The following is a 15,151-nucleotide window of genomic DNA, read 5'->3' on the forward strand; positions in this document are numbered from 1 at the left end:
ATATATACAGGGCTTGAAAAATGTGATGGTGTCTCACCAGTCAGTCAAAAATTTCACCATTCACAATTTTTGGGGACAGATAGAGCTTTCTTTTGGAAGTATATAATCACCACGGGCGGTGTTATTTTTTTTTCTCTATATAATGAAAAAAGTACCATAAATGTAGCAGAAGTGGAGCTGTAATTGTTGGCAAAATCTCCAAAATTGTTCACATTTGTGTGATGTCCATTTTTTAATCGGTTCCATATTTAAAATGTTTTTCCTTCTTTTTATAATGTCTCTTGTGTATCCTATCCAACAAATGAAAGCACGGTGTCCATTCACTTTTTCTACATTAGATCATTGGGTCTATTTACAGAGCAAAGCGCAGTGATGTAAAGGGACCCATCGCAAATTGCTCTAATTGCTCAAATTGAAGAAATGCTCTTGTTTGCTCATAGCAACCAAATTCTCCTTTTTGTGTCAGTATGGCGGTATGGGAGAATGAAGGGGAGAACCTGGTTGCCATGAATAGACTGCCTTCTGCCTGGACAGCAAACTGCATTATTAGTACATTAACATTTTAATATTGCAATGCCTGTTTTTATGAGGATGTTTACGGCCGCAGTTAATTAACCAGCCTGTTTAATTCCTGAAGTTTCGGGAACTCCTGCATGGCAGCACAATGTCTTGTTTGCTTCATGATATATTGGCTGTATTAAAAGTTCATGTAAATGCTGTGATATTCTTCTTGGCAAAACTTGTGTTTCCTCTTGGATTGGGAAATGGATCAGAACATCTTTTATGTGTTTTTGGGTTTGTTTTTTTGGGGGGTTCCAGGCTTTTAGGGCTACAATCGGGGTTATCATGAGAAAGTGTGAGGTCTGGTGTCGATAATGAATATGCCGAGTAGCCACATGTGTACCAGTCTGTAAATACCCCCTCTTTTCCCGACCATTTTTCAGTTGTCAGTGCTGTGATAGTTTGACAATTACTCTTGTTATGTAGCACTGTACTCAAATACATTTAATATAATTTTTTCGAGACAGATGGAGCTTTCTTTTGGTAGTGTTTTAATATTATTCCCTACATTTTAAGTCGCTAGTACTATCTTTTCACCCCTTAGCGACCAGTTATGTGCATAGTACGTCATTGGCAGCGGGCCCGTTTTAACAGACTCTGTTTACATTTGTAGAGCCAGCTGTCAGCTTTGCAAAAAAAGCGATTCTGGTGGATTCAGATCGCTTCTATGGGCTGGTAAAGTGCCCACACCCCCGCCCGACAACCTCGCCGACACCCCCGCCGTGTTTCCCGGGCTCCACTGCCCCTCTTGCTGGCCCGGGACCAGCATCTCGGGTGTTTGGCAGGAAGCTGGGAAGGAGAGCGGCGAATGTCCATTCATCATCACCTCCACTTTCTATGGGACTGGAAGCGACGCGTACTGCATCACTTCCGGTCCCTGAGCTGTCATTGCTGGGCTACTGAAGCCAAGCAATAAGCTACTGAAGTGCGATCTGCATTTCAATAACTTATTTAAAGTGGAAAGGTGACACTACGGGTCTTTTGGACCTCCAGTATCGCCTTAAAGAGTACCGGTCACCACCAATATGCTGTCACATGGGGGCTTGTAAGCAAAACAAAAACGTTTACAAAATAAATAAATAAATGTAAGAATAATACAATTATTTTTTTTAAAGCCCCCGTGATTAAATTAAACACGCGTCAGGTGCACCTATGTACGAAAACATGGATTGCACTACACATGTTGGGTATCGCCACACGTGCCAGAGTGAGAGCAATGATTCTAGGGCCAATATTTATGCGTAATTTGATGACCTTTAGGGGCTCTTAAAGCGTTGTCTATTGATTTTTTGGGGTACTGAATTCTGTCGCTGTTTTCACAGACACGCACAATTTTTAACCTGGGCATGTTGTATCTATTTACTCATCATAAACTCATCTTTTATATTTTACAAAAAAAAAAGGGTATTATATGGTGTTTTGGGGCACTTAATTTAACTTAAGTGCATTTTTAAACAAAATGTTTGGGTTTGATAGAGTTGCGCTAATATCGTACAACATAAAAATTTGCAGCTGCCGCCCTTTCATTCTATAGGGTCTTGGCTTTCAGAAAATATATAATGTTTGGGAGTTTGAAATAATTTTCAGGCCTAAAATGTGTATTATAACATGTGTGCAAAAAATGAAAAAAAGGCCTTGGCGGTGAAAGGGTCCTTAAGGGGTTAATACAATGTTTCCGGTGCATACGAGAAGCGATATGGTTTTGGGGTCTCTTCCAAACTTTTTAGTGTGTGATGAATGTAAAATATTTGCTTTGCTGTCTGAGGCAAAAAATGGGAGGCAGTGCTCAGCAGTGGAAAGGTTAAACTACAACATTAGATAAGTGTATTACAAATTTGCTACAAATTGTGACAATTGGTTTCTACTTGAAGAAAATAATCTATTTGAAGTGATGCTTCCTTTTCCTTTATATGATATTTAATGTAAATATTATATTTTATGTTACTGGTACCCTTAGACATGTATCTGTGAGGTACGACAGTATTTAAAAAGTTCATCCACCCTAAACTGTGTTTTTTGGTCTCCGGTGGAGGCTTCTCTTAGATTCTGGTAGAGAGTCAGACCACCTGCCCTTTTCTTTCTCTTTCTTTGATCTTTTGGGGGATCCTATTAGTGAGACCCTTGGTTGGGTTCCTGGGTCTTCACACCTGCTGCCAATATGTGCGGCTACCACCCTCAACTGTATGTTTTGCTATTTATTTTACATTTTGGAGAATATCTGCTGCGATAAATGCTGGAATTTTGGAGTTGAAAAAGAACACCTAAAACTCCAGGAATAAGAGCATAATGAGCAAGATCTCCCTGTTGAAGCATCCACAACAAGGCACCGAACCTGAGCTCACCCTAGCGCGGAAGGAAGCCGTCAGTGCTGGCCCAATTGAGCTGCGGGCTGGGCATTCCACAGCTGCACATAAACAAAAGGGCCAGATTGCTGGTGTCATCCTTGACCTTGTATGGCTACATGGCTGTGAACAAATAAATGAAAATTACTTTTATTAGCATTTACTTAAGGAGGACCTGGATAAAATAGGGGATTGGGCAACTATATGGCAGATGAGGTTCAATGTTGATAAATGTAAAGTAATGCATTTTGGGGTTAAAAATAGGCAATCAGAATACACATTAATGGGAACTCCACTAGGGAAGTCAGAAATGGAAAAAGATCTGGCAGTTCATAGTAGACTACAGATTGAATAATAGCATGCAATGCCAGGCTGCGGCAAATAAAGCGAGCAGAGTATTGTCATGCATTAAAAAGGGAATGTACTGTAGAGACAAAGCAATCATTTTGCCACTTTATAGATCGCTGGTTCGGCCACATCTTGAGTATGCGGCTCAATTTTGGTCAACAATCCACAGAAAGGATGTCCTGGAGCTGGAGAGAGTCCAGAGAAGGAGAGAAGGGCAACCAAACTAATTAAGGAGCTGGAGGATCAAAGCTATGAGACAAGGTTACTAAATTTAGACCTGTTCACACTGGAAGTGAGGAGATTAAGGACATGATTCTGATGTACAAAATGTTTGGTGGTGATGGCAACATCACCACCAAACATTTTGTACATTTTGCAAACTCCCTAACAAGGACTAGAGGCCACTACCTAAAATTGGTGGAGAAAAGATTTAACCACAAAGGGCGTAGGGGATTCTTTTCAGTTAGAGCGGTAACATTTTGGAACTCTCTGCCACAAGCCGTGGTATCAGCAGAGATTATTGAATCATTCAAAAATCATTTAGATACCTTCCTCTGAGACCATAACATACAGGGGTATAGGTACACATAAAAACTAAGACCACACAGGGACTCATTTACACACATGCACGCACAACACACACAGACACAAAAAGGTTGAACTTGATAGACCTGTGTCTTTATTCAACCTCAAATACTATGTAACTGTATATATTTAAAGCGTTGCACAAACTGTTTGTTTTTTATAATACAGGATATAAATCCTGTATTATAATAATAATATTTAAAAATGGGGATAAAAATGTTGTCAATACAATGCTGACCATGGATGAGGAGTAAAATGAAATCTAGAGAGTTGTCGGCTGGATTTATTTTTTTTTTTTGCCCTTGTCTCAGAGCAGTCAGTTCTATATTCCTTAAAAGTGATTTTAATTATGGGAAGAGCTGTATTTCCACAATGCTAGAGCTGCTGAATATACCAACGCTTCTAAATAATATTTAACTAATATTGCATGGCTATGAAGTGAGCCCTCTAATAACTAAACTGCAGTAATGGTTGTGTTGCATTTTGTGTTTCTTACATTAAAACTATCATCTTGCCTGTTGCCTACTGGTATACTCTTGTCCTTTTGTATATATGTTCCTTATTTGTTATATGTTTGTTATATGTGCATATTGTCATCTTTTTCTTGATTTAAATGTATTTCATTTTATAGGACCACCTTTTAAAAAAAAAAAAGAGTTTTCCACCCAACCACAAGATTTCTGTGTTGTTTGGAATCTATCTACAGTTTATAATAGCTTTTATGTACAGTGAAAGTGGGACCCCTGCCAAAACAAAGATTTGTTTTGTATAAATTGGAGAAGAGTTGAACTCTGCATTCTTTAATGCGGTGCCCCGTTTAGGAAAATATGCCTTGGGAAACGGACCTGAGGGCCTGTTCACACGACGTCCGTTTTGCTGACCTAATCCGTACGCTCCTGCACTAAAAATGCATCCCAATGTATCCCTATGTGTTTTATGGGCTACAGTTCTCAAGTGCGCAGTCCGTTCCGGTTACGACAGACAAAATACTGCATGTCACAATTTGACGCTGCAAAAACGCGCTGCGCTGCATCTAACATACTGACAGCCCCACTCCAGCAAAAAAAAATTTTTTTTTTACTGGAACGCATCAAAACGCATCAAAACACATAGCACGCGTCTGCTGATCTGCACTTGATCAGGACCTGAAACTCATGTGAACAGGCCTCCAAGAAGAACTCCAGGAATTTTTTTTTCTGTTAACCCTTGTGGGGCTACCCCCGCACTGCAAGGGTTACGTGCTCGTTTGTGTCTATGTTAAAAAAAAAAATGTATTCAGCTGATACTCCGAGCGGGCTTGTTCATAGACCAGTCCTTCCAGCCTCTCCTCTGCAGTGGTGTACGGTCCCGTAAATCATCACATTCTGTATACTGTGAATAGAAGTGGGGACACTCAGGAAGATTCCTATGCTGCAGCAGAGGGAGGGGACAGACTGGAGGGAGCACTGTGACAGGCAGCCAGCTCGGAGGTGTGCGCGAGTATAACTTTTGTTATTTTTGAACCTAGACTAAAACAAGCACTTAACCCTTGCAGTGCGGGGGAGCCCCAATGCAAAGGTTAAGAAAGTCTTCCTGGAGTTTTTTAACAGGTTCACTTTAATTGCAGCCTACCAGCAGGTTTTATAAACCTCATCCCTTCCTTCTGCCACCTCTCTGTTGGAACAAAGAAAAATCCCCATACCTCTGAGCATGGGGGATCATGTGAATCACTCTCTGTCTCCCAAGCGGCAACCCTGGTGCTTGATGATTGGCTGCTCAGGCACCCAGTGCTGTCACATGAAGGTGGAGTTAAAGTCCCCAGCCCTGTGTAAGCACCAAGCCCGTGCCTCCCCTTGTTACCCGTATTTGATTGGAGTGGCAGGGAAGCAAATGGGGGGAGGGGGTAAATAGAAGCTGCTGGTAGGGCCACCATAAAAGTGAACCTGTTGCTTTACTCAGGTGGGGCAATGCCCACGTTTACTAAAAAGGACAACTGTACATTTAGTTCAGTTGCCCATTATTTATTCCCCTGAGTGCCGCCCACCTGGTAACATATTTCCTTTCCTCCCCATTCCAGTGAATAGCATAGCCTGCTGCTGGACAGCCTTTGCAATGAAAGAATTCCTTCCAGGTCCTCTCCAATGTATGACCATTGTGGCCCCATATATTTATATGGGTATTTGACCAGACAGGCTGCACCCAAGGGGGGGTGGGGGTTACTTAAAGAACAACTGTATTAAGTGTACTTTAGTTCTTTAAACCCCAACTCCAGGTGCAGTGTTTTTATATCTTTTAAAACTTTTTAATATTTGCTTTGACTCACCTTTACTACAGAACTGATTTTTTTGTTCAATAACTGTTTCTAAGCTCTTCTGAGCTGGTGCCCCGGCCTTAGGATGGTGTCTATGATAGACACCAGTTATGGTGTTGTGCCTCCAACTCCTTCTGCTCTGCAGAAGGAGAAGGAGAAGGTGAAGACACAGCACCGGAACTGTTGCCCATCATAGACACCATTCCAATTCAGTGGGGAGCCAGAAGTAAAGCTAACTGTAAATTCTTAAAGAAGAACTCCCAGGATAAAAATGTGTAACCTTTGCAGGGGGGCTACCCCCGCACTGCAAGGGTCGAGTGCTCGTTTTCGTCTAGGTGTGAAAATATAAAAGGTTATACTCACCTGAACCTGACAGCTGGCTGACAGTTTAGAGTGCTCTCACCAGCCTTTCTTCTCCTCTGCTCCAGCGATGGTATGTCCCTTGGCATCCTTATGTCCAATGCACATGGATGTGATGACTCACGTAAACCTTAGATCGAACGAAGTGGGAGATGGGCTGGAAGGAGCGGTCTAAGAGCCACTTGGCTCAGAGGATCAATTTTAATGTTTCCACCTAGCACTTAACCCTTGCAGTGTGGAGGTAGCTCCAATGCTTACAAACAACATGTAAAAAAAAATGAGTTATGAATTCAACAAAAGTCACACCAAATATTAAAATGTTTGTAAAAATGCAAAAAAAAAACCCAATTTTTTTTCACAGTTGGGCTTCTAGCAAACTCTTCCTAACTATCTGCAATTGCTGTTTGGTATTACAATAATTTATTCTGGCTAATTAAAAAAAAAAAAAAGAACATAGTCCATCTCTTTTCAAATTTTCTCCCATTTTGACTGTACTCCAAAATTTGCACCTACGTCACAATACCAAAGTAGCCCTAATAAATCCCATTTGTTATATTTTGCTACTGAAATGTTTTTCCCCCCTCAGTGCTGCACATCCTAGCCAAAAATAAATAAAACAATAATACATATTTTGTTTGTGTAAATATTGTCATCTGGTCTGCATCATGCTCTTAAAACGAATACCAGAACCCAGAAATCATAAACTGAAATAAAATTGTTATCCCATTGAAAAGGAAGAGCCGTCCCATTGGGGGGAAAAAGATTCTCAAAGTAAATTGTTGCCCATAAAACAACCCCTCTAGACAATGATTCTGATTTCTTTTTGGCTATGAGGTGTAGATGCATGAGAACATGTGAACTGTGAAGTAAAAGGTTAATATTTTGAGCAGCAAATTTTTTGTTTCTCTTTTTATAGTATTCTAGGTCCGGTCCCCAGGGTTCCTCTAAAGTCAGGTCAAAGGGGATGGTTCGTATATTTCCTCCTCTCTATTTTTCATGGTAGAGACTGTCTTTAGTTAAACTTTAGCTGACTTCACCAATCAAGAGGAAAAATAAACCCTTTGCAATTGAGTAACCAAACACTGCCTCCAGCATGGAGCAATTTACTCTTATCTCTTGTCTTCTTCTGTTTTTCTCAGTCACTCCACTTATGTTTGTCAGCACCAGATGTCCGACTATCAGTGTTTAAACTGCTTTTGATTAATTTTGAGGTTTGTCCTAGTGCAGTGCGCCCTGTCTACTACTTCCGCCATGTGGTTTTGTGTTTCATGTGGCTCACTATGTGATCTTCCTGCATTAAAACAGGACACGTTCTCCTTGTCATCAACTAACGCTCAACATTTAACTCCTTGGCCTCTACTCTTGCAAGCAGAAATACGGAGTGAAAATGCAGTGCAGATGTTGACACTTAAGACCTGAAACATTTAATACATTTTAATTCTCCAATAAACCATCCATTTCTCTCAGTCTGAGGCTACCTACAGACTTCACATTAGATAAAGGGTTGTTCTACAAACATGTACTGACGAATGTGCATGCCTGTATGATGGGAAAAGTGGGGGAGCATTTCAGCACCAGCTTATATTGAGACCAACAATAGAACTTCATACAATAGGAAAGAATGCTTGAATAAAAGGGGTTTGCTGGGGTCAGGTAGGAGATACTGTCCCTAGCGTAAGATCATTGTACAATTTACCTGGCTGGGTCTGGTGAAGTTTTTTCTGTCTGTAGATATCACAATACATAAAAAACACTGTTTCTATTTTTGATAATCATAAAATAAATTACGGGATTACTGAGAAGGTGGGCCAAAACTGTAGCATTGATGCAGCTGGGGCTATGTTGAAGCATTCCCTTCTACTCGCCTGCCTGCGGCCTAAATGGTGATTTCCTACTGGTTCCGGCATAGGTGAGTATAATCCTGGCTGGGGGCAGGGGAATTGCCATTGCACTCCATTGGGTGAGTTGCCAAGGATGAGTGCTATTGCTATCTGGGTGTGACTAAAGATCATGGAACCCCATAGCAAAATTTTGATGTGGCCCCCAGGGACCTCTTTGTGGCACCTGGTAGTGCCAACTGTGAGAACACTGTCACTGCACTTTAAAAGTATGCTTAACTCAAGGTTAGGCAGAAGGAGAGCAGTCAGCATTGACTGTACAATACAAGGGACCTAATGCTGGGGATAATTTGTCAAGGAAGAGCAGCAACGCAGGCTATTAACTTTAATTTTCCATGTAACTACACTATCCCCAGTAGCTTGCCAGTCTATTTCAGCATATCAGATTATAATGGACATTCTATGCCCTTCCACTGCCACAGCCAGCAAATGCTAGACGATATAGTAATACATAAGTAGTAGTAATGATAATAACCAGCAGATTATTTTATACAATTGCATAATTGTTAGTGTTACTACACACAATTCCAATATCGCCAATCTGGGATACTAAGGCTGTTGTGATGCCACTGTTTGATACTAATGGCAGACAGAGGAATACCTGCCCATTATTCTAAAGAGGTATCTACCCATTTATAGTTGGCTTTGGATAGAAGTCTGCCTAACTGGCAAAATGTTATAAGTGCCAATACTTCTTTCAATTTTTATTTCATCCAGAATATTGAAAATATTGGATTTATTTGGTGATCAATATAATTGTAAGGACACCATTAACAGCATGAGCTTTGAAGTACTTTAAGTGTTTAAAAAATGGCAGGACCCCCTACTAGGGAGGCTTGTGTACAGAATAGGTTGGATGTACAAGAATAAGAACCAGATGTTGTCTGAGTACCACTTGTTTGATTTACTTAAGATGGATAATGAAATGCCTGTAGGGAGTGAAGTAAAGCCCATTTGAGATTCAACAGAATACATCAGTCTCATCATCCAAAGATCAACATCATAAAACACACAACTGCTAAGCTTCAGTTATCAAGAAGAAGACAAATGCAAGGTTTTATTTGCCAGTATATTTATAAAAAAAGATTTTACATTCGGTTTTATGCTTACAATATTTTACAATTTTATGTCCTTTATATATCAATTGTACAATCCATATCCTATTAGGATACCTACAAGTATAAGACAAACTTTGTCCAACCTGATAAGTTACAGTAGGACTGGTAAAAAGTCTTATAGGTTTATATTTAGGGATGCACCAATACCAAGTACAGTACTCAGTACAAGTACCGATACTTTTTAAACCCCTCAGACTATACTAGAGGAAAATCCAAAAGTTAGGAGGCCGCTGTCATTTGTAAGGAGCACACGGAGCTCCTGGGATTTGTACATCTCTGTTTTCATGTATGATTTTGTTTGTTTTTATAAACATATATATAAAGGGATGCACTGATACCAGTTTTGCGAGTACAAGCACTGATACTTGTCCAAGTCCTCACAGATACAATTACTGATACATTTTTGTTGTCATGTGACGGTTTTTCTAAAACAATACAGACTAAGGATTTCAGGACAGTGGTGGAGCACCAGAGCCAGGCCCCAGCTGCAACGTCTGCAACCCCGGTAGTTCTCGTGAAAATGCCAAGTATCTGCACTGGTACTCGAAAAGTATCTGTGCATCCCTAGTTTATACTGTCTCTTATTTTTCCAGACATGCCATGGTTAACCCATTATGGGGATCAATGGTCTGCCTGGTTGGAATTAACCAGTTGATTGCTAAAGTTTTTCACCTGGGGTGTCTAGCTGTGCTCTTCCTCTTCCACTGTCATCCCATACCAAGAAACCTGGGCTGGCTGATCTTGGGGGTGGTGGGTTTGAAAACATCTAAACCCAAGAACCAAAATGTTATATAATGCAGCTTTACAGTCCTCTATGTGGTGGCTGCATTAGTTTTTCTTTTTTTCAGCATTTTTTTTAACCTGGTGATCTTGCCAGCACCACACTTCCTTTCCAACGCTCAGTCACTCAATCAGGAGATGTAATAAGACTACGGAACACCATTCCCTCTCCTCGGCTCTATAAAATGGAGGAGGGGTAGTAGTCCTAACAGACTTCCTAATAACATTGCGATAACTATGCATTGTGCATTAGATTTCTATCAAAATCAACAGGTGTTTTAGTTGAATTCAAAAGATTTACCAAAGCGCTTTCAATGATATATTTAATAGACCTAAAGGGAGCAAGTAAGAGAAGCTCGGTTTTAGGGTTTACATAGATTTTAATTTTCTAGGATGAATTTTCCCAGATATTCGCTGTTTCCCCCCAATTAAAGGTTGGTTCCAGGGGTGTGCACAGATAATTAAAATGTAAAGGCAAAATGTTTTTAAACTCCTTTTAAGTTTTTTAAAGTTCTGGGCAGAGTAGGAAAGTGTTAGACTCTCTGGCCAATATTTTATTGTAGTCTGTGTCTACATTGGAGAGCTGCACCACCTCCATTGGTCCTGGTGACCATTGTCACCAAGACAGACATTAAAGTGGAACTTTACTTACATTTTATTTATTTTTTTACTCCCTGGCCCTCTTGGTCATTAGTGATGTGATTGTGCCCAAGCATTGCATCCTGGGAAGGTTCCATCAGAAGAGCATTGCTGGGAAATCTCAGCTGTAATCTCATGAGATTTCTGGGAAAGGCATTTTCCTCCCCGAGAATGATGTGCATGGTCACATGTCCTAGTCACATGAGTTCGAGGAACTAAAGTGTGATGGATTAATCTGCCCTTAGTTAAAATGGCCACTGTGCCATATTTGTAATTGTCAGAATCGTATGTTGGTGAAACAAAACAGCAGCTACACCAGCGTATGGCACAGCATAGAAGAGCCAAACCCTCTGGTCAGGATTCGGCTGTGTACCTACACATAAAGGAAATAGGTCACTCCTTTGAAGACAGACAAGTACGCATCCTAGACAGGGAGGAGGACTGGTGTAAAAGAGGCCATTTATGTAAAAATGGAGAAGCCAAGCTTAAATAGAGGTGGGGGGGAGGGGTGATACATCTATTGTCTGCCACATAGAATGCTGTTTTAACACCTCTCTCTGGGCAGGTTAATAACACCCCCTAGACTCCAATTATGCAAATACAATCAACACCTAGTTGTGACTAATCGATTATGTGGATTGGAGCAACATTCACCATATTTATTCCCAGATAATTGTTTGTACAAGTCATTCTGAATGGAGAAAGCTAGTCGGACGTCCAGTGAAACGTCTTCAAGAAAAATACAGCAAGTCCAGTTGCCATGACTTATTTTTTACAGATATACTATGACCTGGATGAATGAGAACCTTCACAGACATACATGACATGATCACATGACCAAAATCACATCCCCAATCAGGGCCTGCTTGGTACATGTACCCTGGATTACAAACATAGAAAACAATGTCATTTGTACCAAGTAGCACTGCTGGACCTATAAGGCAACTTTGTAGATTTTAGCTACCACCATTTTCCTAATTTCCAGGCACCAAATCAGTGGAACTAAAGCCTCCTTTTCTTTGCCGCAATGAATTACTTTGTTCACCTCAAACTTTTCCATGCTGTGAATCCCCTTGCCCGCCATGAACTGTGCCATCTTAGCATATATTTAGATTCACAGTTACCATGGTGGTGCACATATGATCAGCTAGGACACCAGCATTTTGAGGGCCTCAAAGATCAGTTAAGAGCTGACTTATGCACAATGGCAGCTGGGGCAGCTATCACTTGGGACATGCTTTGCATATAGAATACATTGCTCATGTATTAGTATTTGGAATGTAAATAAAAACACTGCAGAAATGGACAGTGATACAGTATTTTGATTAGGGACTTGATAACATTTATTGAATAGTTCTAATATGAACTTTCCTATGAAAAACTGTAAAATGGTGGGTTTAGTTCCACTTTAAATTTTACAGTCTTCTGTCCAGTTATGCCACTGGTTCTTCCTCTACTCCTCCAGTGGCCAAGGTGGATGGTCCTTACTCCTAGACAACAAAGTGGCCAGTAGTAGTGTGTGTGTGCGCGCCTTATTGTTTAAGATAAGTGAGCACACGCCAGACCCCAGAGGGCATCTTCATGACAGCCTGAGCCCATGCCAGACCCCAGGGGGCATCTTTGTAACAGTCTGAGCCCATGCCAGACCCCAGGGGGCATCTTCATGACAGCCTGGGCTCCCAGAAAGTGGGTTGGATAACACTGGGTATCATTTAATCCCAGAAGAGGACTGGCACTGGCATGCAGAACTGTGGAAGAAAGTTCTGGAGAGGAGAGTGTTGCAGTGAGAGCTTCTTTTTTTCACACATGCTGGGCCACTGATTTTTCAATCTGAAGTCCAAGGTGGAGTTCTTTAGGCCTGTCAACATTTTTGATTTCAACATTGATAGAAATTTGGTTGTGTTTAAGATCCAAAGGTGGATGAAAATTTTGATGAGTGCCTAAACATACCTTGTGTATGTCCAGCATAAGAAGCAAATACTATCCCATCCAATACGTCTGAAGATTCTCATATATCAGGGTCACGTTACAGCTAGTAGAAGTTAATCACGTTTAGCTGGATTTGTTCTGTAATGTTGATGATGCTTCGCAGCTTAACCAAACAGCTTCTTCAGTTCTGATGCCCAGATTCAGATGTTGGACAGAGCTGGGGAAGCTGTTTGGATAGGTTGCGAAACATTTTCAACATTAGAGCTAATAATAGCTGATTTGTACCCCACGTTTTAGTTCATGTATGCTCTTTATTAATGATTCAATTGCTACTTCGCAAACTAATCGAAAACACATTTCCATCCCTCAGAACTCGGAAGATGAATCAAAATGGGTGGAAGAACTTTTAAAGATGCACACCGCTCGTGTTAAAGACATTGAACAGCTGACCGGACTGGACTTCTATCGAAAGACCAATCGCGGCTACACAGAGATCCTTTCCCTGAAGACGTACATGCATACGTTTGAGAGCGAGATTTGAAGAAACCAACGGCGTAACTCAAGTGGTGTATATTTTTTATATTTTTTTTGTATTTATTAATTTTTAAACCAGGACACTTAAATATATTTAGTACTTTAATCCTAAATGTCACGCACACGTCAGATGTCCAGTAATGTTTTAGATGTCTGTGTTGGGAAATCTCGTTCTTGCTGCAGCTAGGCTGGTAGACTAAGCTTGTTTAATAGTGCTGCAGAATTACTTCTTGCACTGGGAACTTTATTTTTCTAGTGCAACACTGATGTCTTTGTAGACTTTTTACTATGTAATGCAATATGTAAAATGACTTATATTAACTGGAAATTGTGACCAAACATATTTATGTTGTATGGATTAATGGAACCTCATATAATAAACCACACATGTTTCATTTTTAATGCTGTCTTGGCTCTTGCAACAGCTGTGTAATCGCATTTAAGGACATGTTCAGGTTTTTACAAAGACCTTGCAATCCCCCCTCCCAAGCCCTCTAAATATACACAGCTGAATCATCATTGCGAGAGGGCAAGTGCTGACTTTTCTTCTCCAGCAGCGGTGGTGGCGGCCTCCTTTGTTGTCTGCAACCCAGCCAGTAAAAATCTAGCACCGGGCTACCCGTGCCTATACTAGACTTGAATGGGTTGTTGTTCCTACAGTAGGGGTGTGTTCTTTTTAAGTCAAAGTGACCTTATTGCATTGTCGTGAGCAATCTGGAACAAGATTTATACCGGCCATGCTGCAGTGGGAGGACACTGCTGTCGGAGGCAAGTAAGCACTTCCGGGCTGTGGGGGATCAGCTGTGTATGACTAAAGATGGGGACTGGGGTTTTTTGTAAAAAACCTGAACTTGCTCTTTAAGGTCTCCACTGAACTTGAAGGATGCCCGTAATCATAGCAGTACATATTTAAAAAGGTTTTTAACTTCGTTGTGTGAATTGTTAAAGAAATAATCCAGGCAGAAGAAAACATAACCCTTGCAGTGGAGCTACCCCGCACTGCAAGAGTTAAGTGCTTGGTTTTGTCTTGGGTGTAAAATTAAAAAAATATATACTTGCCAGATCCTTAGACCCACCTGGCTGCTAGACTGGTCCTAGCCACTGTCTTCTCCTCCGCTCCGGTAATGTAATGTCCCTTGGTGTCCTCGCATCAAATGCACTGTAATAGACATGATGACTCACAGGACCTTAGGTCACCAGAGTGGAAGGGGAGCGAGTCTGCAGGGACTGGTCCAACAGCTAGGCTGGTCTAAGGTTCGAGTGAGTATATCTTTTTTTATTTTACGCCATAGATAAAAACAAGCACTTAACTCTTGCGGTGCAGGGTTGCCCCCACTGCAAGGGTTTTGTTTCTTTCTGCCTAGAGTTCTTCCTTAAAGTATATTTAAACCTATTCAGTAAAATCTCATTAGAGCTTTATCATGCAATTTCAAATCTGCAGCTTTTATTGAATTAACACACGGTGACACTGCCATGAATATCCTTGTGCCAGAACATTCTGTAAGGGCCAGTTCACACCAGATGCAGTTGTGATGCAGTCCATGCATTTTGGCAGCTGCATCAAAATTGTGTCACATTGCTTTCCAATGGGAGTTCACACCAATGCAGTCAGTTCCGATGCAGTAGAAAAAAAATCCTGCTTGCCACATTTTAGCTGCACCTGATCACAACGGAATGCATAAAAAATGCATGCAAATGCACTGGAACGCACTGGACTGCACCTAAAAGCCCATTTTAAGCAGGGGGGGGGGGGGGGGGGGGGGGGGG

General features: G+C 41.0%; 1 protein-coding gene across 1 annotated transcript in view; it reads left to right on the forward strand.

The window, feature by feature from the left end:
- The window catches only part of ENPP2 (ectonucleotide pyrophosphatase/phosphodiesterase 2), a 78,061-nt gene extending 64,270 nt beyond the window's left edge, over positions 1–13,791 (forward strand). Inside the window, exon 25 of the mRNA XM_018553337.1 lies at positions 13,221–13,791. Coding sequence (XP_018408839.1) covers positions 13,221–13,391 — 171 coding nt within the window. The 3' untranslated portion in view covers positions 13,392–13,791. The remainder of the gene's footprint in view (positions 1–13,220) is intronic.
- Positions 13,792–15,151: the final 1,360 nt, after the last annotated feature.

The sequence above is a fragment of the Nanorana parkeri genome, unplaced genomic scaffold (assembly GCF_000935625.1).
Source record: "Nanorana parkeri isolate BGI_ZX_2015 unplaced genomic scaffold, ASM93562v1 scaffold117, whole genome shotgun sequence".
Classification (NCBI taxonomy): domain Eukaryota; kingdom Metazoa; phylum Chordata; class Amphibia; order Anura; family Dicroglossidae; genus Nanorana; species Nanorana parkeri.